At 39.5% G+C, this 25,560-nt stretch overlaps 1 protein-coding gene across 4 annotated transcripts in view; it reads right to left on the bottom strand.

The window, feature by feature from the left end:
• HECW1 (HECT, C2 and WW domain containing E3 ubiquitin protein ligase 1) overlaps window positions 1–25,560 on the bottom strand; it is a 420,473-nt gene that overhangs the window by 143,757 nt on the left and 251,156 nt on the right. For all 4 annotated transcript variants that reach the window (XM_053218663.1, XM_053218662.1, XM_027071594.2 and 1 more), the window contains exons 5-6: window positions 11,058–11,133; window positions 5,218–5,387 (exon numbers count right to left, since the gene is read on the bottom strand). In XM_053218663.1, the coding sequence (XP_053074638.1) occupies window positions 5,218–5,387; window positions 11,058–11,133 (246 nt within the window). The remainder of the gene's footprint in view (window positions 1–5,217; window positions 5,388–11,057; window positions 11,134–25,560) is intronic.

The following is a 25,560-nucleotide window of genomic DNA, read 5'->3' as shown; positions in this document are numbered from 1 at the left end:
AAATCAATCAACGTGGTAGTCTCTTTTAAAATTTTTCTCAGTTGATATTACATTTAATATGTATTTCTCTCCATTTTCCCTCCTTATTTTAAAATTCAGATAGTAACTATAATTTTTCTAAGATTTAGCAAGTTTTAATCAGCAAAAACATGTTTCAAGTTTGAACTTGCATAAATTAAAAAAAATCACATAAGACTTTAATGCAGCATTAATCACAGAAATAAATTTAGCATTTGAACTACACATTAAAGGATATTCTTGCTTTTAAGTGCAGGCAACTTCAATTATTTCTCATGAACATCCTTTGTATATTAGTACATAGAAAATAGGACAGTTTGGTTCTCACTTACCTGCTGGCAGAGAGATTTAAAGACGTGCATGAATTCTGTAGGAGCAGGGAATCTTCATTTCATTCACCAAGGTACAATGTGAGACCCAGAAGCCAACATTAGCTTTTGTTTTTAAGAAATAAGAGAGCCATGCTGGATGTGTGCAACTGGAGTAAGTAAGCCCAGCCCAATCACCATCACTTATCTGTGTGTACCATGAGCTCCAACCACATGGCACTTCTAAACAGTTCCCTAAGAGTTTGTGAGATGCCTCGGTGCTTTTGCACGTGCTGTTCCTTCTACCTGGATGACCCCCATCTCACTCCCCAAAAATGTCTCCTCACCCATCAAGACCTCAGTCCACAGCTCACCATGTGGGAAGTCTTCCCTTAGTATGCTGCAGCATTCTGTCCACACCTTGATTAGAACATATATTTCATTGTATTGTCTCCTTCCACCAGCCTGAGAGGTCTTACCTATCAATTATTCTCTGTCCTTCCAGGGGCTTCTATTTCTACTACAGTGTATATACTTAGTAACATTTCTTAAATGAATAATCAGTCGTAAGAATTTCAGCTGGATTTCCCCATTAAAAGAGTTTTCATCAATCCTTCAGACTTATCCTCCAGAAGTTCACGATTAGCTGGAAAGACCAAATAAAGCTCTTTGATAACTGTTTTTGGCCTTATCACCCAATGCTATAGATTTAAACTTTAGTTTTCCTCTGAAGGGGAGGGATTATTCTGATCACTTTGAGTACCTGATATAAACTATGGATCCTTTCTCCAGAATTTATTCACACCCATCTGAACACAAAACTGATCAGTATCAGGCTCTTAGGGCAGATGACCTGCTTCAAATTCTCGTTCTGCCATTTACCAGCTCGGAGACCTTGGGAAAATTACTTAACTTTGCCATGCTTTGTTTCCCCTTCTTTAAATGGGGATAAAAATAGTATATATCTCATAGAGTTGTTGTAAGGATTAAGTGAGTTAATTATATAAAATGTTTACCCTTGCAATAGTAAGCCCTAGATAAGTCTTATATAACCTATTGCTAGTAGGTTCCAGGAACTGGAGGTGCTAAGAAAAATTGGGTGTGATTCCTTCCCTTGAGGAACTCAAACTCTCACAGGGAAGACAGACGTGCAAATAAAAGGCAGTATGGTAGAGGTCTGGACAAAGGGGCAGAGAGAAAGGAGCTCTTTCCTCCTGAGGCCTGGAGTGGGCGGGGTCAAGGAGTAGCCCACACAGGAGGTGATATTTTAGTTGAGCCTTGATGGATGAGCAGGCGTTGCTAGTTGGGTTAGCTGGGAATGCACACTCTAGGCAGATAAGCAAAGACATCTATGCAGCCATGTGAAAGCATGAGAGGCAGTAGGGTACTGTAGCTCTCAAGAGTGGCCTTCACATAATGTCTGAGGAGCAAGGTACTGAGGAATAGAGCTGAAGTACACTGCACACACTACAAATTGTTTTATTCAACACCCATGTCCAACCGCCTTCTCCCCTGCCCTCCCTGTCTATAGAGTCGGGGAATCAGAGCACTAAGTTTTCCCAAACAGAGGTCCTGTGACAGGTAATAGGGCTTTTTCTGGGAAGTGCTTCCCTTAAAGAATAAAGATGCAAAGTCTTAAAAGGAGAAGACTCTTTGCATTTTGGCTTTCTTTCTGCCTGGTACTTGAGTTTGAGGCTTTAAGACAGGAGGATGAAAGCCATCTGCTAACAGTGCAGTGAGAAGACCCAGAGATCCGAGTCCTTGATGGCTCTATCAGTAGCTGCACTGCCAGGACCACCTCTGTCTGGACTTCTTGTTTGTGAGAAGTATCAGAGCTGGCCCCAGTTCCTCTAGCTTAGAGCCAAATGCATCCATACCTGACACAAGCGGCAAGTGATGCTGGTTCACCAAAGTCCTGGAATACTTTGCATAGGAGGTATGCAAAGTACCTCCATCAGGGCACTGGTTTCTCCATCAGGGCACTGGGCACTATAGTATACTTTAGGGGTTGAAAGTACAGATTTGCGGGGCGCCTGGGTGGCTCAGTCGGTTAAGCGTCCGACTTCAGCTCAGGCCACGATCTCGCGGTCCGCGAGTTCGAGCCCCGTGTCGGGCTCTGGGCTGATGGCTCAGAGCCTGGAGCCTGCTTCCAATTCTGTGTCTCCCTCTCTCTCTGCCCCTCCCCCGTTCATGCTGTGTCTCTCTCTGTCTCAAAAATAAATAAATGTTAAAAAAAATTAAAAAAAAAAAAGGAAAGAAAGTACAGATTTGCATCTTTTGCACTACTGATGGGAATGAAACTGGTGCAGCCACTCTGGAAAACAGTATGTAGGTTCGTCAAAAAATTAAAACTAGAACTACCCTACAACCCAGCAATTGCACTACTAGGTATTTATCCAAGGGATACAGATAGGCTGTTTTGAAGGGACACATACACCCCAATGTTTACAGCAGTGCTATCGACAATAGCCAAAGTATGGAAAGAGCCTGAATGTCCATTGACGGATGAATGGATAAAGAAGATTTTATATATATATATATATATATATATATATATATATGTGTGTGTGTGTGTGTGTGTGTGTGTGTGTGTGTGTATATGTATATATACACACACATATACACACACACACACAATGGAGTATTACTCAGCAATCAAAAAAGATGAAATCTTGTCATTTGCACCTATGTGGATGGAACTAAAGGGTATTATGCTAAGCGAAATTAGTCAGCCAGAGAAAGACAAATATTATATGACTTCACTCATGTAAGGAATTTAAGATACAAAACTGATGAACATAAGGGAAGGCAAGCAAAAATTATATAAAAACAGGGAGGGGGACAAAACATAAGAGACTCTTAAATATTGGGAACAAACGGGAGGTTGCTGGAGGGGTTGTGGGGAGGGGGATGGGCTAAATGGGTAAGGGGCATTAAGGAAGACATTTGCTGGGATGAGCACTGGGTGTTATACATAGAGGATAAATCACTGGAATCTACTCCTGAAATTATTGTTGCACTATGCTAACTAACTTGGATGTAAATTGAAAGATAAATAAATAATAAATAAATAAAATTACAAAAAAAAGAAAGTACAGATTTGCAGTCAAGTTAGTTACTTGATGTTTAACTTGAGAAATCAGTTATCCTCAATCTGAGCCTCATCAGGGAAACACGTGGCAAAACCTATTTTAGAACACCAACTTTAACCACAGCACGTTGGATAGAATGCAGGAGGTCAAGAGCAGAGGACGAGCAAGAGTTTGCCAGGATCCTTCCAGAGAGAAGTAAATCTTAACTAAAGACTCAGAAATAATTGCAGAACTTAAAGCAGATTCTAGTTGACATTTTAAAACAAAAAAACATTCTGATGGTGCTGGATTTTTGAAATGTTCTTTGAGACTTATAATACCTTTATGACTAAATGTTTTAGAACAAGTTGCTCTGAAGTCCTTCAGAAGAGAGAAGGCTTCTTCTTCTTCTTCTTCTTTTTTTTTTTTCCATGTACTATAAATTCCTGTGGCATCTTGTATTATCCCCAGGAATGCAATGAAGAGACCAGAAATAATTGGCAAGAATAGCCTGGACTAAAGGAACAAATAATTTAAGATTCATTATTCCATGCTACTGGTACTCTCAGTGCTTTAGAATCTGTTGATAACCAAAGTCATAGGAAGATTAAATATAATTCCATTTCCTTTATGTTGCTCTAACTTCAAAGCTGTAACGTTGCTCTTCTGTAAGGCCTGGGTCAGGGTTAATTAAGCCTAGGAAGTAGGTGGTATAATTTAAGAGACAATGAAAAAGCTTTGCCCCAAAACATCTAATTACACTTTCTTGCTCAAGAATGTTTGAAAGGTCTACATCATAGATGATATACTCAGAAGAATAAAGGAAGGAGCCCTGTCTAAAGCAAGTGGCTTGGGTAGGAGTCGCATATTTCCTTCAGTAACAGACGGATGAAGGTAATCTGAGGCTCAGAATGAGGATGACGGATTTCTTAAATCTACACAACTAGCAAGTGGCCACACTGGGATTTGAAGAAAGGTTTGTGTGGCTGCAAAGCTGTGCTTTTAACCCCTACATTATACTGTAGCCTTTCCCATGACCTAAGCCTCTTTGCTCCCCAAGCTACACAGTTAGCAGGTCATACCCTCAAGCTAAAGCATGTGAGCTAGGCTGCCAATGGGTTGTGACAACTTTCTGCTAGTTCTCTAGGAAAGGACTGAGCCACTGTGAAGCCCAGCCTGACACACATGTGGCTTTGCTCAGGAGCCTCCTCACTCCTGGCTAGCAGAGGACCCATTTGAGAGTGGAGACAGGCCTTCATGAGACAAAACAAACTGTCAATACTCCTTCAAATTGCCTAGCAGGAAGATGGGATGCACAGTTAGGTTTCATGTCTATTTAGATCAAACAATATGTAATTCCCAAGGATATTCTGGGGCTTATCTATTTACCTGTCCCAGGAACCTGGCAATTTTAGAATCTCTGGAACTGGCCTAGAGGGACTCATTTAAAATTTGGCACTCTTGCCTAAGGACCGCACATGTAGGAGGGGTGTGAGAATGCTCAAATCAAAATTCTTCTCTTCCTTCTCCCACACAGAGGCAGAGAGAGGCTGTCTTGCTTTCAGATGCAGGTCCTGAATCAGAAGAAGGAGCTATAACAGGGCTACTGAGTGTAGGAGCAACAAACAGTTTCCTGGTACTGCCTTGAGGGGCTCTGTCAAGATCCCTGAGTTATAACCCACAGAAAACACAGCCTCCTTCCAAGACTGGAGAGCCACAAACAGAGCAGTTTAGGGCTCTAAGAAAGGAGGGCATAGCATGTAGGCTGCTTTATGGTCAGTTGGTCACTGAAGTTTCTTCTCAGGGCCCACAGCACTCACCTCGGCCTGCCAGATGGGGTTCACAGTGTTGCCTATGATCTTGGATCTCCTCTCCTGTCCATGGTGTGGGAGGGCAGGGAAGATGCTGTGCTTTCCAGGCTGAATGGAAATCTTCAGGTAAGGGTCTGGGTTGAAAAACATCCCTTTCTTCAGCCCCATGGCCTGGAAATCTATAAAACAAGGAATATTTTAAGTTAAATGTGTTTTGGTGAGGTTAAAGAGCATATCAGGGCTTACACAAGGAGTAAAGCCCAACCAAAACATGGAAAAATCTTCTCAGTCTTCAGTCTACTTTTCACCTCATTATGCATATGTACTGGTATGTCTACAGAACCCATTATATGGAACACTTACTGGCATGTATAAAACCATTCCTTAAAATAAATCAATTCAACTGGCATTGTGGTCATGATGTGTTTCAAGAGAGGACCATTGGCTTTTACTGGACTGGACTACTGGCATTCCTCAGGCAAGTTGGGGTGAGGGTCTGAAATTACCTCAGGAAACTTGGGTTGTACACTGAGGGAGGAAATCCAACTTTGAAAATTCTATGGGTCCAGGTGAAAATTCCTCTGCAAAGTGGAGGTGGAAGAAAACCAAGGGCTATAGTCTCACAATGAATATAATTGTTCTATCAGCCCTTGTCTGTATGGTAGAACCAAAATGGGAACCAATTAACAGAGAATTTCTCTCCTTCCCCAGGCCCATGCTGCCCATCCTGCATGGCATCCCTCTTGGGCTTCAGGATTTCACTGAGCTTTGGTTAGTGAATTTCCTACAGGTTTTGTACAAATAATTGTTATTTCTCAAGCATTTCAACAGGAACGTAAGAATGGAAAATCAGGAGTTGTTGGTTTTCTGCCCTAGTAATACAAAAGTATTGAGTTTTTCTTCCTTTTTCTTTTAACTTAGAGAGACATATGCTAATGTTGTCAACATTTTGATTTTTGTTTTTAATGAAAGACTTTATTTTGAGGGGGGAGTTATAGGTTCACAGCAAAATTAAGCAGAAGAACAGATTTTTCCATATACCCCTTGCCTTACACATGCAGAGCCTCCCCATTATCAACATCTTCTAGCAGAGGGGTACATTTGTTATAGCTGATGAACCTACACTGGCACATCATTATCACCCAAAGTTCATAGTTCACATCAGCATTCACTTTTGGTGGTGTACATTCTATGGGTTTTGCCAAATGTATCCATTATTAGAACATCATACAGAATATTTCCACTGTCCTAAAAATCCTCTGTGCTCCATCTCCTCCATCCTCTCCCAGACCTTGGAAACCACTGATCTCCTTACTGACTTCACAGTTTTGACCTTTCCATAATATAGTATGTAGCCCTTTCAGATTGGCTTTTTTTAACTTAGTAATATGCATTTAAGATTCCTCCATGTCTTAGTCTGGTTTGACAGCTCATTTCCTTTTAGCAATGAACACCAATCCATTATCTGCCTGTACTACAGTTTATTTATCCTTTCTCCTACTGAAGGACATCTTGGTTGCTTCCAAGTTTTGGCAATTATGAATAATGCTACTTTAAGCATCTGTGTACAAGCTTTGTACAGATTTAAGTTTTTAATTCGTTTGGGTAAATACCAAGGAGTGCAATCACCGAATCCTATGGTAAGAGTGTGTTTAGCTTTGTAACAGATCACCGCACTGCTTTTCAAAGTGGCTGTACCCTTTTGCATTCCCACCAGTGACCAACGAGAGTTCTTATTGTTCTACATCCTTGTCAGCATTTGATGTGGTCAGTGTTCTGGATTTGGGCCATTTTAATAGGTGTGTAGTGGCGTCTTGTTTTCATTTGCATTTCATTTGTATTTCATTTGCATTTCCCTGATGATATATGATGTGAAGCGTCTTTTCATATGATTATTTGTCATTTGTATATCTTTTTTGGTGAGGTGTCTGCTAAGATATTTGGCCCGTTCTTTTTAATTGTTTTTTTTTGTTTGTTTTCATATTGAATTTTAAGAGTTCTTTTTATATTTACAATAGTGTTCCTTTAACAGATGGGTGTTTTGCAAATAATTTTTCTCAGTGTAGTGTAATTTTTCTCACTCTCTTGACGTTGTCTTTTTACAGTACAAAAATTTTTAATTCTAATAAGGTCCGTCGTTTATCAGTCATTTCTTTCATGCACCACATCTTTGATATTGTATCTAAAAAGCCATTGCCATACCCAAAGTCATCTAGGTTTTCTCCTGTTACCTTCTAGGAGTTTTATAGCTCTGCATTTTACACATAGGTCTGGTCCATTTTGAGTGATTCTTTAAAATTGAGATATAATTGACATATTATATTTAGTTTCAGGTATACAACATAATGATTCATGTACTTGTATTATATTTGGATATAATGCAAAATGATTACCAAATAAGTCTAGTTAATAGTCATCACCACACATTGTTATAACTTCTGATGAAAACTTTTAAGATCTACTCTCTTAGCAATTTTCAAATATACAATACAGTATTATTAACTATAATCACCACGCTGTACATTATATCCACTTTACTTATTTGTTTTACATTGGAAGTTTGAATCTTTTGACCACCTTCACCCATTTTTCCCACCTCCCACCTCTGGCAACCCCCAATCTGTTCTATCTATGAGCGTGGTTTTGTTTTGTTTTGTTTGTTCTGTTTTGTTTTGTTTTTCAGATTCCACATATAAGTGAGATCATATGGTATTTGTCTTTGTCTGTCTTCTTTCACTTAGCATAGTACTCTTTAGCTCCATCCATATTGCCACAAATAGCAAAATTTCATTCTTTTTTATGGCTGAGTATCACTCATGAGGGTGCATGTATTTTTTTGAGCTCATGTTTTCATTTTCTTTGGATAAATACCCAGAAGTGGAATTCCCAAATCTTATGATAGTTCTACTTTTAATTTTTTGAGGAAACTCCATAGTGTTTTCCATAATAGCTGTACTGTTTACATCTCCCCCAATAGTGCATGAGGGTTTTCCTTTTTCTATATCCTCACTAACACTTGTTTCCTCTTGCATTTTTGATACTAGCCATTCTAACAGGTGTGAAGTGATATCTCACTGTGGTTTTGATATTTTGCATTTCACGAATGATGAATGATGTCGAACATCTTTTTATGTACTTGTTGGCCATCTGTATGTCTTCTTTGGTGAAATGTCTATTCAGATCTTCTGCACATTCTTTAGTCAGATTGTTTTTTCTGATAAATTGCAGAAAAAACGTTTATATATTTTGGACATTAGCCCCTTTTCAGAGATACAATTTGCAATTATTCTCTCTCACTTCTTTTAATTTTGTTGACATTTTTCTTTGCTGCGCAGAAGCTTTCTAGTTTTATGTAGTCCCATTTGTTTATTTTTGCTTTTGTTGCCTTTGCTTTTGGTGTTAAATCCAAAAAATATCACCAAGACTGATGTCAAGGACCTTACTGCCTATATTTTCTTCCAGGAATGTTATGATTTCAGGTCTTTTGTTCAAGTCTTTAATACGTTTTGAGTTATTTTTGTGGATGGTGTAAGATAGTGGCCTAGTTTCATTCTTTTGCATGTGGCTGTCCAGTTTTCTCAGCACCATTTATTGAATAGATTGTCCTTTCCCCATTCTTGGTTCCTTTGCTGTAAATTAATTGACCATAATATGTGTGTTTCTTTCTGGGCTCTCTATTCTGTTTCTTTGATCTGTGTGTCTTGTTTTTATATAAATACCATACCGTTTGGATTGCTATAGTTTTGTAATATAGTTTGAAATCAGGAATCATGATTTCTCCAACTTTGTTCTTCCTTAAGATTGCTTTGGTTATTTGGGTCTTTTGTGGTCCCATACAAATTTTAGAATTCTTTATTCTATTTCTGTGAAAAATGCCATTGGAATATTGATAGAGGTTGCATCAAATGTGTAGATTGCTTTGGATTGAATTTTAACTACATTATTCTTCTCATCCATGAGCATGGGCTATCTTCCCATTTATTTGTGTCTTCTTCCATTTCTTTCATCAATGTTTTCTTGTTTTCAGTGTACAGGTCTTTTACCTCTTTAGTTACATTTATTCCTAAGTATTTTGGTCTTTTTTTGATGCAATTGTAAATAGGATTTTTTACTTAATTTCTCTTTCTGACAGTTCATTATTAGTATTAAAACATAGCAGATTCTTGTATTTTGATTTTGTATCCTGCAACTTTACTGCATTTATTAGTTTTAACAGTTTTTTAGTGGGTTGAGTCAATTTTTGTGAAGAGTGTAAGTTCTGGATATAGATTTTTTTTTCCGCATGTGGATGCCCAGTAGTTTTAGCATCATTTGTTGAAAAGACTGTCTTTGCTCCAATGTATTGCTATTGCTCCTTTGTCAATGTTCAGTTGACTAAATTTATGTGCATCGATTTCTGAGTATTCTATTCTGTTCCATTGATTTATTGTTTTGTTGTTGTTGTTGTTGTTGTTGTTCTTTCACCAATACCATGCTATCTTGGTTACCATAGCTGTGGTGAGTCTTAAAGTTGAATAAGTCAGTTCTCCAACTTTGATCTGCTCCTTCATATTGTGTTGGCTATTCTGGGTCTTTTGCCTCTCTCTATTAGTTTGAGAGTCATTTTATCAATATCCACAAAATGATTTGCTCGGGTTTTAATTGGGATTGCATTGATTCTATAGAAAAACTGAAACTCTGACAACACTGAGTTTTTTAATCTATCAACATGGAGTATCTTCCACTCAGTTCTTTTTAAATTTCATTCATCAGAGTTTTTGTAGTTTTCCTTACATAGACCTTGTACATATTTTGTTAGGTTTATACCTAAATATTTCATTTGGGGAGGTGCAAATATAAAAAGGTATTGTGTATTTAATTTTAAATTCCACTTGTTATTGCTAGTATGTAGGAAAGCAATTGACTTGCATCCTGCAACCTTGCTATAATTGTTTACCAATGAATCTTTAGAAATGCATTTTCTTTACTGGGGTTCACATAGACATAAAAATGGCAGTTGACTGTCTATCTCCCAGGAACACTCATCATTTCTGTGGTCTTAGATCTCCGACATTCATGGTCTGTAACACTTGTTGGTTTGACAAGCTAAGGCAGTACTTTCCAAACTGTGTTCAATAGAGTCCTAGAGCTTCATGCCATTGTGTCTCCTCAAAGCCCAGTTAGGGTGGAATTCAGTGTGTAGGGCTCTGAGATTTGTATATCATTTTAGGCAGGGTAACTCAGTTTTTCTTTATACTTTTAATTTTGAAATTATTCCAGATTTACAGAAGAATTGCAGAGGTAGTACAAAGATTTCCCACATACTTTTACCCAGTTTGTCCCATTGTTAGCATATTATAGAACTATGGTACCTTGTGAACACTGAAAAATTAGATTACTCAAAAAAAACCACTATTAACTAAATTACATACTTTATTTGGATTTCACTGACTTTTCCACAAATGTACTTGCTTGAGCAGTTTGGCTTTTATCGGTTTTATCAATTGAGCTTCATGTGAGATTTTATTTAGACAAAGGGTCTGCTGGCTGCTTCTTTCCCCAGGCTTTCCCCTACCTCCACTTTATAAATTTTCAATTAATGCTATTGATGATGGAGGCAAAGTAGAATTGTGGCTTCTCTTCTCATCATCACAAAGTGCTTAGCATCTATTACTTATTGACTCCTCCAATATCCTCATGTGGTCAAGGAAAATGGAGCAGACATTTTTAATTTTTCTTTTACAGATGGAAAAACTGAGGCACATAGAGGTGAAGTAACTTGTAGGTAAGAGTCAAATTGAAGTAGGTGTGCTGACTGCTGGTTGACCTTCTTATTTTCTCCACAAGGCTTTCAGGTGAGCAAAACATACCTGAGAGAGAAAAGCTGATCAGCCTCCGACTTCCTTGCCCTTGGACGGTCTCATCAGAGCCAATGCTTTTAAAAATCTGTAAGAAGGAAAATGGGAGACAAGCAAAACAAGCATTGAAACAGCTACTCACATTGTAATACAAACACACTCAATCACAGTTATTTCTCCAGCTACAGTCTACAAAGACAGCAGTGTTGTGATTTTATTAGGCTACTATTGATTAAAAAAAGCTTCTCACAATCTAATGTCTTTCCCAGTAATAGAGGATCTGCTAGTGGGGATGAGGGGTATTTTTCAGGGTAATGGAAATCAACAAACACAATTACTGTAATATTAGAGGCTCTTTGTAACTATTTATGTAAACAACGTCTTTTCACATTCAAATTTGCAAAATGTATTTATTAAAACCAACCCTAAGGCAATAGAATGATAGGTCAATAGATGTTTACTGTTGTAATTACAATGTTTCCATTTAGCAAAGTATAGTGTTAAACTGCCGTACCTTCATTTCTTCTGATCTGTATTATTATCTAGGGATTTCCAGGAAATTCTGTTTATTAGGGAGGAGCCTGAGCATAGCATTAAGAAACTACTCTGAGATCTCTCCTCTTTAATTGCTATCCTGGGAAATTTCAGAACATAATTGTTAAATGGCTTATCTGTAGTCTAGTAGGTATTTGCAAACCAGGTTGTTAAAATGTTTTCTATCCCATCCTTGCTCAATATATATCTGCTAACATATTAATCAGAACAGCTAGAGTACTTGCTTCCATTTTCTCCTAGGAAAGTTTTACTCAGAAATAATTCTGAATATTTATTCAAAGGCAGAGTTACTGCTAAATACATTGCACTTGCAGGAAATAATTTTTAAAATCTGAGTATCAAGCAAATCCATAGAGTATCCACTTTTTAGAAGATAATCTGTACCAAAGAAGGAAAAAATGGAAAACTCGATGACCTCTAGCTCAAAGTCTCTTTGTTGTAGGTCGTGTGGGCTGTTCTCTCACTCTTTCTACTGCCTCTCAGTATCCTTGATGCTGTAAGAGTGTGATTGGATGTTACCATCAGCTTGCTTTTATGAGACTTGAGCATAATGATTGGGCATCTCAAAGCTGGGCTCACAGCTTTGGCCCAGGAGAGTACAAACGGATTATTAGAATTCCTCCCCACTTTGAAGCTGCTGCCCCTGGTGTGCCTATGTGCTTGGCTACAACTTGTGTACAAATCTCCTCAATATGCTTGCTTTTAGACCCAAGTGCAAGGTGCCTCTCAGGGATGCTGGGTTGTTCAGCAGAGAGAACCAATGTGAGTGGCAGATGGAATGGATCTTGGCATGAAGTGAGATAAGAGAGAGGTCTGTGTCTCTAAGAGTCTCATTTGATAGTAGAGAATCAGAGGAAGGCACAGCTGGGATTCACGCATTGGGACTGTGAGCTGGTCCCAAGGAATGATCTCCCTTCAATTTGGAGACACTTATCCTTCCTACTCTGGGTTTGTTCTTCACTTTGCATGGTTAACACAGAGTAATCGAAGTCAAAAAAACAGCTCAGAACCTGCATCCTCAGGCTGGACCACACTCCTAACTCTCAAAGTGGCCAATATATATAGGCATAAGTCAAAATTCCTTAATGTTGTAAAGTTTTCTTCTTTGTCAAACCTATGCCCAGATGAAGGCCACAGCAGCTCTCGGCCGGCTGGCCACAACCCTTAAGTTGCTGTACCTGCCTAAGTAGGACAATGACAATCAACCTCTTAATTCTAGTTTAAAAATGTCAACATCTGGGGCTCCTGAGTGGCTCAGTCAGTTCAGCATCCGACTTCAGCTCAGGTCACGATCTCACAGTTCTTGAGTTTCAGCCCCATGTCAGTCTCTGTGCTGACAGCTCAGAGCCTGGAGCCTGCTTCAGATTCTGTGTCTCTCTGCCCCTTCCCCACTCACACTCTGTCTCTCTGTCTCTTGAAAATAAATAAACATTAAATTTTTTTTTTAAAAAATGAAGATGTCAACATCTAGCTTGTCTCCTCAGACTATAAGTTCCTTGAAGACACAACAAAAACTCCTTTCGATATAGCCTTGTAGAATTAAGTCTAAAGCGTGTGCATTCCCATTTTAAAAAGTGTAGGGTAAAACTACACATTTCATAGGAGGTTAACACGAACTTAAACATGCACTATGATAGCAAAAGATAGTGTATTTTTTCCTTCCTGTTTATTTTTTTAATTTTTTTTCAACGTTTTTATTTATTTTTGGGACAGAGAGAGACAGAGCATGAACGGGGGAGGGGCAGAGAGAGAGGGAGACACAGAATCAGAAACAGACTCCAGGCTCCGAGCCATCAGCCCAGAGCCTGACGCGGGGCTCGAACTCACGGACCGCGAGATCGTGACCTGGCTGAAGCCGGACGCTTAACCGACTGTGCCACCCAGGCGCCCCGATTTTCCTTCCTGTTTAAAGCATACACATTTTGGTTCTTCATATTTAAATATTCCCCTGCTGGCTATTCAGGATATTTACAAGCAAGTTCTTCATCTTTATGGCATCAAAAATCAGGTCTGAGACAAAAAAAAATGTCCATTTTTCAGAAGCTACTAAGCTCAAAGGGGAGACACACATTTAAAACTCCACAGAAGTCTACTTAACTCGTGGCCTTTTGCTAACATCATTTACAGTCATCGCCAGATTGATGACATGAACGCGGAGACAACAGTAGCCATGATAAACATTTTCCAGGAAGTAAAGATGTTTGCCTGTCTCAGGAAGGTTCTACATCCTGACTTCTTGCTCCAGATGAATTCCGGGGGCATGTCCGAGGTTAACAAATCTGTTGCCCTTACAGACTACCATTTATTGACTATGAAAGAGGTGTGATGACGCGGCCAAATCGCTCACTCTGGAACAACCTGGGGTGACAGAGGCGCATGAAGGAATTGCTCATCTTCTCAGATCTGCACGTTCCACGTGTCCCCTTTGCTCTTCCTCGCTGCTAGTTTAGCCACTGGGTGCTGGGTCCTGACGCCCCCTCTCAGATGCAGCCCTGGCAGCTTCACTGTTTTGCACACAAACGTTTCCACGGCAAAGCCTCTCTGGCAGATGGTTTCGCAGATTCAAAGCCACATGTGCTGGTGGTGTGCAGGAGACCCCGTAGGTACTGAGAAGGCCCTCGGAGTTGAATTAAGGGCTCTAGGGTTAATTCTGATGTATCTCTCCTACTCCCATTCTCGGTTTTCTCTTCATGTCTGATGTTTGAAAGGCTCTAAGTATGAATCCACACCACTGTTGCACACTCCCAAAATGCAGTTCGCCAAAAAATGGAGTGAAGATCAGGCCTTTTTACCCTGGCAAGGGAACTTCTGCCTCCGCAGTACAAAGCCGTGTAGCTCCCACGACTTGCTGCCCTCCGCCTTAACTCTACACGTTCTTCAAATTCCATCTTTTCCTTTCCTGGTACCACCACACGAAGATGAGCCTGTTTGCTGGAAACATACCTGTGTCTCACCCACACGATCATGTAAGCATGCCGACCTATATCCTCCACCTTCCAGTCTCCGAGGCCAGGGAGGCTTCTCAGGTGCGTGCTCATTCCCAGAGGTAGGCAGGTGTGCCCAGGGGGCAAGAGTGCCTGTCTTGGAGCATCCACTGTACTCAAAGATTGGGGTAAAAACTAATTTAGAAACTAACATGAAGAGATTTAAGGTCGAATGCAAAACATGCGTGCATTTTGGACGTAACACAGGAGTTTTCAAAGAACTTCCTCGCAGGTGAAAGGCGACTCCGAGTTGCTCCTCTGAATGTCCCAGACCTGGCTTTTCTTCCTCAGGTAAGAGTTGGAAAAACTCCATGTAGCATCCCTGGCATTTCCAACAGGGGTGTGGCCACATCATGCTCAATTCTGATGCATTAACTCCATTTATATGCCCACAATTATTCTTAAATAATTGTAGAATGACTCTGTCCCCTAAAAATGCTGATAAGGTTTGTGTTTAGTTACAGAATAATTAAGTCTACAATGATGCCAGAAATCGAAATCCATGCCTTCATTCGACCTTTATTCATTCACCTGACCCAGATAACTCTGATTTTCCTATGAATGAAAAATGCAGGGCTCCATGACTGATAATGTGAATCTAAAAATCAGGTGCCAACTAACAGTGCATTACAAATAATAGAATATCCAAGCCATGGCATATCAGCAGCCAAGATACAGGTCACAGCTTTCATTTTAGATCAGAGATCAGTGGTTCCCATACACTTCAATGTCTTTTGCCTCCAAGATAAAGTCTAGTGAATAATCTGATATGCCTCCAAGCCACCTTAAAAAAACCCCACAAATATCAAACAAATCCAGGTCTCAAATTCCATTTCCACCTCCAAATCTCTGAAATGTTCAAACACGCAAACAGAAAACAGCGAACACACACACTACAAATGTGTATAGAGCACTTTTGGGTACATTTGCCTCACTGAATCCTCATAATATGAATATTGGGTAGTCAGGCAACTCATTCCAAGTTCTCCAGCACCAAGGCCTATACACCTCAAGGGCAAAGTCATCTTTAGGGGCATTAAAAGAATAAAACATAAAACTAACAGTCAACCGCATCCCAGGCAATTTCCCCATCTCAGGGACACATGCAATGGAAGACTCACAAGGCCCATCGAAGGGGCAAGAGACGAGTAACAGGGATGGGATCCGATTATGTGCCAAGTACAGAGCCAGTTCTTTTAGACACACTCTTAACAGTTTGCGAATTAAGCATCATTCACTCCCCACCAGTTCACAAATGTGAAAGTTGAGCTAAGACCAACTTGTTGACTTCCCCAAATTCACCTGGGATGAATCCAACTCTGGTCCCTCCAACTTAAATAGAATGAACGACAGAACCTGACATAGAGTCTGTCCACCCGTGAGGTTGTTTCTTCAGACCCAGCCTGGCTGCTCAGCTGTCGTGTGTTCATATTCTATTCATATTTTGGTCCTATTCTGCCTGTTCCTCTCTGCTTTCTGATGCTGCTGTCACCAAGTCAACTTCCAGAGCCCTCAGTGCTTCTACTCTTCCTTGAAGGCAAGACACAAGTTTCCTAATTGCAGGGCTCTTCCGATAATCGCTGTGGGCAAAAGAGAGGCGCTGGAAAAATGAAGAATTCCTCCTACTTTCCATTGTGTGAATTGGGCAAAACATGTTAATTACGTAGGGATGCTCTGACTGCTTTAGGCAACACGGGATTGCAGATTTTAGCACCAGAGGCAAATCTGTGTGGGGCAAGGGGCTGCTGTGTGTGAGAGGCTAAGCATTTGGTTCACTAAGAAGAAAGTGAGGAGACTGTGTAAGAAGCACTGTACCATTGAGAATGTTAGCTGGAAGTAATCAAATCCTGGATGTTCCCTGATGATTTTTAGTTTTTCTAGCTATTCTTTTTAACATAGTTTCTTGTGTGGTGCAGACTGCTCTGAAAGTAAGCTTATGACGAACTACCAAATTCTAAGGAATAGCTGAACCATTCTGTTTGCCCTAGGGCTGACGTCCTCTGACTTCAGCACGCATCAAAATCTCCTGCAGGGCTTGATAAACTAGAGATTTCCAGTCTCCATCCCAGAAGGTCTGATTTTGTAGGTTTGGGAGGGGCCCGAGAGTCTGCATTTCTACCAAGTTTTATCAGATGAGAGAGATGCTGCCAGCAAGATGATGCTTGGAGAAGCATCGGTCTCAAGTGTCTACTTCTTTCAAATGGTAATAGAAAGATGTGTTAGCTTTGTAACTCTTATCTCAAACTGTCTTGATCCTAGTTCAAGCACCAGAAGCAGGTTCTGTGATGCCTTGACCCATGGAGGCCCCATGCCCAGTGCTCAATCCTGTACCCATTAGGGACAAACAATTCAATTCTCTGCCGATCTCACTTCCCTGTCTGGATGACTGTCACCTAGCCAGCTGCTCCCTTAGTCTGTGAAGGATTATCCTTCACTCTGCTCTCTGAGCTGATCATTGTTGTCACGTTGAAACCTACAAAAGGCAGCCTTTTGCACTCACTGGGCACAAATGAGGCTGCAGGCTGTACCGCCCAATGACAGGTTTTCTTCGGCCCATGCAACAAGTGAATTTTTAAAAAATTAGTTTCCAACGTATTTTTCAAAATCAAGCAATTTATTTAAGTTGTGGGTTTTAGAGTCTTTTGGAATGTCCAACAGTAAGCAACTGAAGCTGGGCACCTTCCCAGGCCTCCTCTCTGGAGCCACTTTCATCAATCCTAAGATGCCCATTGGTTTCCAGGGGCCCCTGGGTGGTTCAGTTGGTTAAGCATCTGACTTTGCCTCAGCTCATGATCTCGCGGTTTGTGGTTTGAGTCCCACATCAGGCTCTCTGCTACCAGCACAGAGCCCACTTCAGATCCTCTATCCCCCCCCCCTCTCTGCCCCTCCTCCATGTGCACGTATGGGCACTCACTCTCCCTATCTCAAAAATAAATAAACATTAAAAAAAAAAGATGCCCATTGCTTTCCATATGAATGCTGTGAAATCAAGGTGTGGCTAATCATCAATGTGCCTTATAACTGTAACGGGAAAGCTTTTTCCAGAATGGTGGTATGAAAATCAATGATGGATCTTAAAATCCATAGCATTGTAGATTCTATGAATGTGATACCAGCTTGGCTCCTTGGAAGCTTTTGAATCCTTCCTCTGGTGTGTACGTACGTATGTACATGTGTATGTATGTATGTATGTATGCATGCACATTTGTACGTACATGTATATATGTGTGTACATATGTATGTATGTGTGTGTGCATACATATGTATGCATCCTCTACTTTTTCTGTTTCATTTAAAATAATTTATGAGGCAAAATTCACATAACATAAAATTGACCATTTTAAATGGAACAATTCAGTGGCATTTAGCACGTTCACAATGTTGTGCGACCACCCCTTCTATCTAGTTCCTAAACATTTTAACGACTTAAAGTAAAACCTTATACCCTATGCCCAGTAAGCGGTTTCTTCCCATTCACCTCTCCTCCCCAGCCCCAGAAAGCCTCCAATTTACTTTCTGTCTCTTTGGATTTATGTATTTTACATATTTCATATAAGTGGAATCATACAATCTATGGCCTTTGGCGACTGAATTCTTTCACTTAGTAATGTTTTTGAGGTTTGCATGAATCAGCGTTCTCCAGAAAAGCAGAACTAATAGGGTGTGTGTATGCACATATGTGATAAGGAATTGGTTCACACACTTATGGAGGCTTGCAAGTCCTAACATCTGCAGTCAGCAAGTTGGAGACTCAAGAGAGTTGAGGGTGTAAGTTGGAGCCTGAAAGACAGCAGTCTTAAGACCCAAGGACAGTTGATATTCCAGTCTGAGTCTACAGGCCAGGAAAAACTCATGTCCCAGCTAGAAGGCAGTCAGGCGGGAGGAACCCCCTTTTATTCAACAGACGGCTAGGATTATTGCCCCATTCAGATCTTCAGTTCATAGGATGAGGCGCACCAATATCAGGGAGGGCAATCTGCTTTACTCAGCCTATTAATATAAATGTTAAGCTCATCTAACAGTACCTTCACTGAAAAACCCAGAATATCGTTTGACCAAATATCAGTGCACCCTGTGTCCCTGTCAAGGGTTCCCCCATGAGGTAGCATGTTAATCCTCTTTATATCTAATAATCCATTGTATATATACACCACAGTATGTTCTTTTTGCTGTTGAAATCCTGTCAAGTTATTTTTTTCTCCAGTTTTGGGATATAATTGACATACAACACTGTACAACGTGTTGATTTGATACATTTATATACTGCAAAATTATTATCGTCATAGTGTTAGGTAACACCTCCACCATGTCATATAACTACCATTTCATTTTTGTGGTGAGAACATATACAATCTACCAATGTTCAAGTTCATAATACAGAATTATTAACTATAATCACCATGCTATACATTAGATCCCCAGAACTTATTCATCTTATAATTAAAAGTTTGTGCCCTTTGAGCAAAATCTCCCCATCATCCCCCACCTCCCACCCATGGGAACCACTACTCTACTACTCTCTGTTTCTTTGAATTCTGCTCTTTTAGATTCCACATATAAGTGACACCATATAGTGTCTGTCTTTCTCTGACTTATCTCACTTAGCACAATGCTGTCAAGATCCTTCCATGTAGTTGCAAATAGCAGGATTTCCTTCTTTCCTTCTTTGTCACGGCTTAATAATATCCTATAGTGTGTGTGTGTGTGTGTGTGTGTGTGTGTGTATCTATGTCACATTTGCTTTATCTGTTCATGCACTGATGGACAACTTAGGTTGTTTCCATAGCTTGACTACTGTGAATAATGCTGCAATGAACATGGCAGTGCAGATATCTCTTCAAGATCCTGCTTTCAAATTTTTGGATATATACTAGAAGTAAATATATAATATACATATAATATATAAAACATATTTATAATATTTATGTTATATATACACTATACATATATATATACATATACCACAAGTGGATTATATGGAAATTCTACTTTTAAGTTTTTGAGGAACCTACATACTGTTTTCCATAGTGTCTGCATCAATTTATATTCCTACCAACAGTGCACAAGGGTTCCTGTTTCTACACATCTTCACCAGCATTTATCTTTTCTCTTTTTGGTGATCGCCATTTTTTAATCTTTTCTCTTTTTGGTGATGGCCATTTTAATCGGTGTGAGATAATAGTTCATTGTGGTTTTGATTTGCATTTACCTAATGATTGGTGATGTCAAGCACCTTTTCATGTCCTTATTTGTTATTTGCCTGTCTTTGGAAAATGTTTATTCAAGTCCTCTGCCCATTTTTAAATTGGATTGTTTGCATTTGGGCTATTGAGTTCCATTGTTTCTTTATATATTTTGGATATTGATACCTTATCAGATATATGATTTTCAAACACTTTCCCCCACTCTGTAGGTTGCCTTTTCATCTTGTTGATTGTTTGTATTGCTGGGCACAAAAGTTTTTTAGTTTGATGTAGTCCCACTTATTTTACTTTGTTGCTCGTGGTTTTGGTGCCACATCCAACATATCAGCGCCAAGACCAATGTCAAGGAGCTTTTTCTCTGTTTTCTTTGAGGAGTTGTATTGTTTTAGATCTTTCACTTAAGTCTTTAATCCATTTGAGTTGATTTATGTGGCTATCCAGTTTTCCCAATACCATTTATTGAAAACACTATCCTTTCCACATTAAGTATTCTTGACTTCCTTGTCAAATATCAGTTGACTGTATATACAAGGATTTATATCTGGGCTCGTGTTTCTTTTCATTTGGTCTATGTTCCTAAATGTATGCCTGTAGCATACTGCTTTGATTACTATAACTTTGTAATATAGTTTAAAATCAGGGAGTGTGATATCTCTAGCTTTGTTTTTTCTCAGTATTTGTTTGATTATATAGGTTTTTTTGTGGCTCCATATAACTGTTAGGATTGTTTTTTTTCTATTTCTGTGTAAAGTGCCATTGAAATTTTGATAAAGATTCCACTGGATGTGTAGATTGCTTTGGGTAGCATGGATATTTAACAGTATTAATTCTTCTCCTCGATAAATATGGAATATCTATTTTTGTGTGTGTCTTCTTTAATTCCCTTCATCAACATTTAGTATTTTTCGGTGTACAGATCTTTCACTTCCTTGGTTAAATGTATTTCTAAGTATTTAATTGTTTTTAATGCTATTGTAAGTGGGATTTTTTTCTTTATTTCTTTGATATTTTCTGCTAGTATACAGAAGCAACTGTATGTTGATTTCATATCCTGCAACTTACTGAATTCATTGATTAGTTCGTTGGAACTAAGAAACTGTTAAGTTTTTTGGTGTGGTCTTTAGAATTTTTATATATAAGATCATATCATTGCAAAAAAGGACAATTTTACTTCTTTTCCAATTAAGATGGATTTATTTCTTTTTCTTGCCTGTTTCTGGCTAGGACTTCTAATACTATGCTGAATAGGAGAGGTCAGAATGGGAACCCTTGTCTTATTCTTGGTATTAGAGGAAAAGCTTTCAACTTTTCACTGTTGAGTATAATGGTAGCTCTGGGTTTGTTATACGTAGCCTTTATTGTATGGAGGTACATACCTTCTATACTCAACTTGTGTTTTTTTTTATCATGAAAGGATGTTGTATTTTATCAAATGCTTTTTCTACATCTATTGACATGATATGAGTTTTATCTTTCATTCTATTAATGTTTAGTTTATTTACTGATTGATTTGCATATGTTGAACCATTCTTGCATCCCAAGGATAAATCCTACTTAATCATATTGTATGATCTTTTTATTACACTGTTAAATGCTGTTTGCTAATATTTTGTTGAGAATTTTTGCATCTATATTCATCAAGGATATTTGTCTGTAGTTTTCTTTCTTATAGTGTCCTTATCTGGTTTTGGTATCAGGGTAATACTGGTCTTTTAAAATGAGTTTGGGGTGTTCTTTCCTCTTCATTTTTTTTTAAGTTTGAAAAGCACTGGTGTTAAATGTTTGATTGGAAAAACCAACAAAACCATGTAGTCCTGAGCTTTTTTGGAGAAAGTTTTCGATCTTGTTATTGATCTATTTATATTTATGCTTCTTCATGATTCAGTTTTGGTAGGTTGTATGTTTTCAGGAATTTATCCATTTCTTCTAGGTTATCAAATTTGTTGGGGTATAAATAGTCACAGTAATCACTATTATCCTTTGCATTTTTGTGGTATCAGAAGGTCTCCTCTTTCATTTTTGATTTTATTTATTTCAATCTTCTTTTTTTCTTAGTCTAAGTAAAGTTCTTTCCATTTTTATCTTTTAAAAAATAGTTCTTAGTTTTTTTAGTCTTTTCTATTATTTCTCTGGTCTTTATTTCATTTATTTCGGCTTGGATTTTTGTTATTTTTTTCTTTCTGCTAACTGTAGGCTTAGTTCTTTTTTTCTAGTTCCTTTACAGTATAAATTTAGGTTGTTTCTTTGAGATCTTTCTTTTTTCTTAAAAATATTTTTTTTGAGAGTGAGAGCGAGCAAGTGGGAGAGCAGTAGAGGCAGAGAGGGAAAGAGAGAGAATCTTAAGCAGGCTCCACCCTCAGTGTGGAGTCCAGTGTGAGGTTTGAACTCACCCCATGAGTGGGGCCTTCGTGTGGTGCCCTAAAAGACTGGGGTCACTTGGGCGTTCCATCTTGGTGCTGAGCAGTGCCAGCCTGGGGAATGGGATGATGCAACCAAAACGAAGCTCTCTTCCCTCATTTCTGGAGTAATTATTAGGATTTTTGTTCACTGTGTTGCTGAAGTTTCTTAAGTGGAAACTTAAGGAACAACTTTCCCAGAACTGTTTCTTCTCATGGATAGCTAATTGTTGATCTTCGTGGGGGCACAGAGGCAGGGGTCTCCTATACCCCCACCTTGATGACATCACAACCACAGTTTGTTTCTTGCTCTGGTATTTAACCAAAAATTTCTGGAGGTTGTGATAGGTAGGTGTATTACTGGGTGTTGACAGCTCAAGCCAGAGTCTGCACACCCCTTTCTCTGCCAGCTCCTCCTCACCATGTGGCCCAGGGCAAGGCAATCAACTCCTCCAACTCTCAGTTTCCCTTTCCATCAAATGGAGGTCAGAATAGAACCTACCTCTCTGAGTTCTGAGAACTGAATGAGGTGGTGCATACAAAGCATTTAGCACAAAGATTGGTACACAGTAAGTGCCCTCAGTTAGGCCAATGTCGTTATACTGTTACTTGTTTTCGAGCCTCTGACCTTTTATTATTAAGAATTATGTTAGCAGATTATCTAATATTTGATTCTTTACAATGAGAAACATGAAGCATAAAAAGATCAATTGAGGGACCTGTTTGGCTGACTGTGAAAAAGAGACATGACCAAAAAGTATACTGGAAGCTGCCTCCATGGCTTTGTATGTGTGGGTTATTTTTCTGCTCAGCCAGACTCTCTTATAAATTCACACCCCAGGACAACAAATGCATTGTCTGCTATGCCATGTTCATCTGGATTAATTTAATATACTTGGAATCTTGTCTATATTTTTCTATCCTCAGTCTTCCAACAAATCCATGTCAAGCTGCTATTTTAATCATGTTGTAAATAACACCTGGCCTTTATGAAATAGAAGATAGAAGCAATTGTGCAGTAAGCATATGTTAGCTTCTATACCCTTCAGTTGGCCCAGAAAGACGATGAGCACATCTCCCTCATCTTGGAGCTGATCTGAGGCACCAGGGGCCTGGATGAAGGGTCACAGGTTGAGATTAGGGGTCACAGAGTAACATCAGGCAGGAGTTATGGGTGGGCAGAACTTCTGGAAGAGTTCCATCAGAAGACAGGGGAAACATGTAGGGAGTTTTCAGCATCTCCCTGATGACTTTGGGATAAGGCTGGACTTAGGGCAAGTACTTGGCAGCTCATGGGGAAGGAACGGTGTTTGATCCAGGGCAGCACTGCTTCTTCAGGGTCCATGTGCATCCCTGGGGGTGAACGTCTACATAACATGGGTAGTTGGGAATTCTGGGCTGGCTTGGCTCCTCTCTTTCCTCCTTCATCTTCAACCACCAAATACTGGGAGGTCTTTTAAGCCGTGTACCAGGCAGAATTCTAAGAGGAGTCCCAGGGTTTCCTAGCCATGGTATACCCGTGCTGCATAATCCCAGGGACTGTGAGCTAGTCCCATGATTAGGTTATGTCATATGTTATAGTTGACTTTGAGAGAGGGAGATTATATGGTAACCACACAAGCCCTTTAAATTTGGGTCTAGAGGCCAGAGAGAGAGAGAGAGAGAGAGTCAGAGATTCAGAGTGAGAAGGATTCAATGCACTATTGCTACCTTCAAGAGCCATGAAGGAAATGGGAACTATAACCACAAGGAACTGAATTCTTCCCACAAGACTGAGCTTGAAAGTAGACTTTCCCCTAGAACTCCCAGATGAGAACTCAACCCGGCTGGCACCTTGATTTCAGGATTTTACCTGCAATCCACAGAGCAGTAAATGCAGCCATCATGTGCTGGACTTCTGACTTATAGAACTGGGAGCTAATGTGTGCTTTTTTAAGCTGCTAGCTTTGTAGTAATTTGTTAAACAATAGGAGACTACTACAGCCTTCTTCACTCTATTTCCTTTAGGAGCCAGAGCTCATTTTCAACACACTTTTTTGCCTTGTGAGAAATTTCTGCCGTATCCTAGAACCAACAGGTGTACTTCTCCTGAGCAACTATGGCCAGTTTTCATCCCCCGGTAAACCATGAACTGTATAACTGGACTTGTTCCTCTGTTAGCAAGGACCACTTGAGCACATAGACTTCAGCCCCCACCACAGCCCCTGTAAAATGTGTGCCCACCATTGTTAGGAGCACCTGAACTGGGAGCCCCACTCTTCATTGGCTAAAAGTACATGCTCATGTATTCTGTAAATAGCCCGAAATCTTCTGTGGAGCAAGGCAGGGCTTGTGCGTCCACACACACACACACACACACACACACACACACACACTTCTCCCTGTGATTCCAGACTCTTAAGACACTTTGTAGGGACACAAAAATTGAAAACTGGATCCATTGCTTTAAATTTAGAACACCTGGGGGCCCCTGGGTGGCTCAGTCAGTTAAGCTCTGACTCTTGATTTCAGCTCAGGTCAGGATTTCACAGTTTGGGAGATGAAGCCCTGTGACAGTGCTGAGCTTGCTTGGGATTTTTTTCCCTCCTTCTCTCTCTTCCCCTCCCAACTCATGCTCTGTCTCTCTCAAAACAAACAAACAAACAAACAAACAAACAAACAAACAGAAAAACACCTGGAAAGGTGTTTGGAGGGTAAAGAAAAATATATTAACTATATTATTTGGAAATACAGTGAAACCTTAGGTTGCGAGTAATGGTCTGTGAGTGTTCCACAAGACAAGCAAACATTTCTACTAAATTTTAACTTGATAAGTGAGCGATGTCTTACAAAACGGGTAGTATGTGACTCTGAATGTCACATGATCACAACTGAGCCAATGGCTCTTCTCTCTCTCTCTCTCTGCAGGATTGTGGGTGATTGTCAATGCAATGTCACACTTCCACAAAATCCCCAAAATGAGGCAAAAGCAAGTGTCATTTGGATAGGTTCCTTGTTAAAGTTGCATGAAAAGAAAAAGATTCCATTGAGCCAACAGATAGCAGTGATTCCATTAGTGATAGTGAAAGTCGTTCTACATGATAACCCTCCTCTCTCTTGTGTCCCTTACAGCAGCCATGAAGGTTTTCAAAGGTAAGTGCAGGTTAATTTGCATATTTTTATTTATATTCTGTATTTTCTTTATTATTTTGTATTATATTACAGTATTAAAATAATTTTTATATAAATATTTTTGGGTTGTGGAATGAATCATCTGAGTTTCCATCATTTCTTATGGGGAAATTTGCTTTGATATACAAGTGCTTTGGATTACAAGTCTGTTTCCAGAATGAATTATGCTTGCACACCAAGGTTTTACTCTATAACTAACCTCCTA

This window comes from Acinonyx jubatus, chromosome A2 (assembly GCF_027475565.1).
Source record: "Acinonyx jubatus isolate Ajub_Pintada_27869175 chromosome A2, VMU_Ajub_asm_v1.0, whole genome shotgun sequence".
Taxonomy (NCBI): domain Eukaryota; kingdom Metazoa; phylum Chordata; class Mammalia; order Carnivora; family Felidae; genus Acinonyx; species Acinonyx jubatus.
Note: the sequence above shows the minus strand (reverse complement) of the source record. Positions and strands in the feature narration are given on the sequence as shown.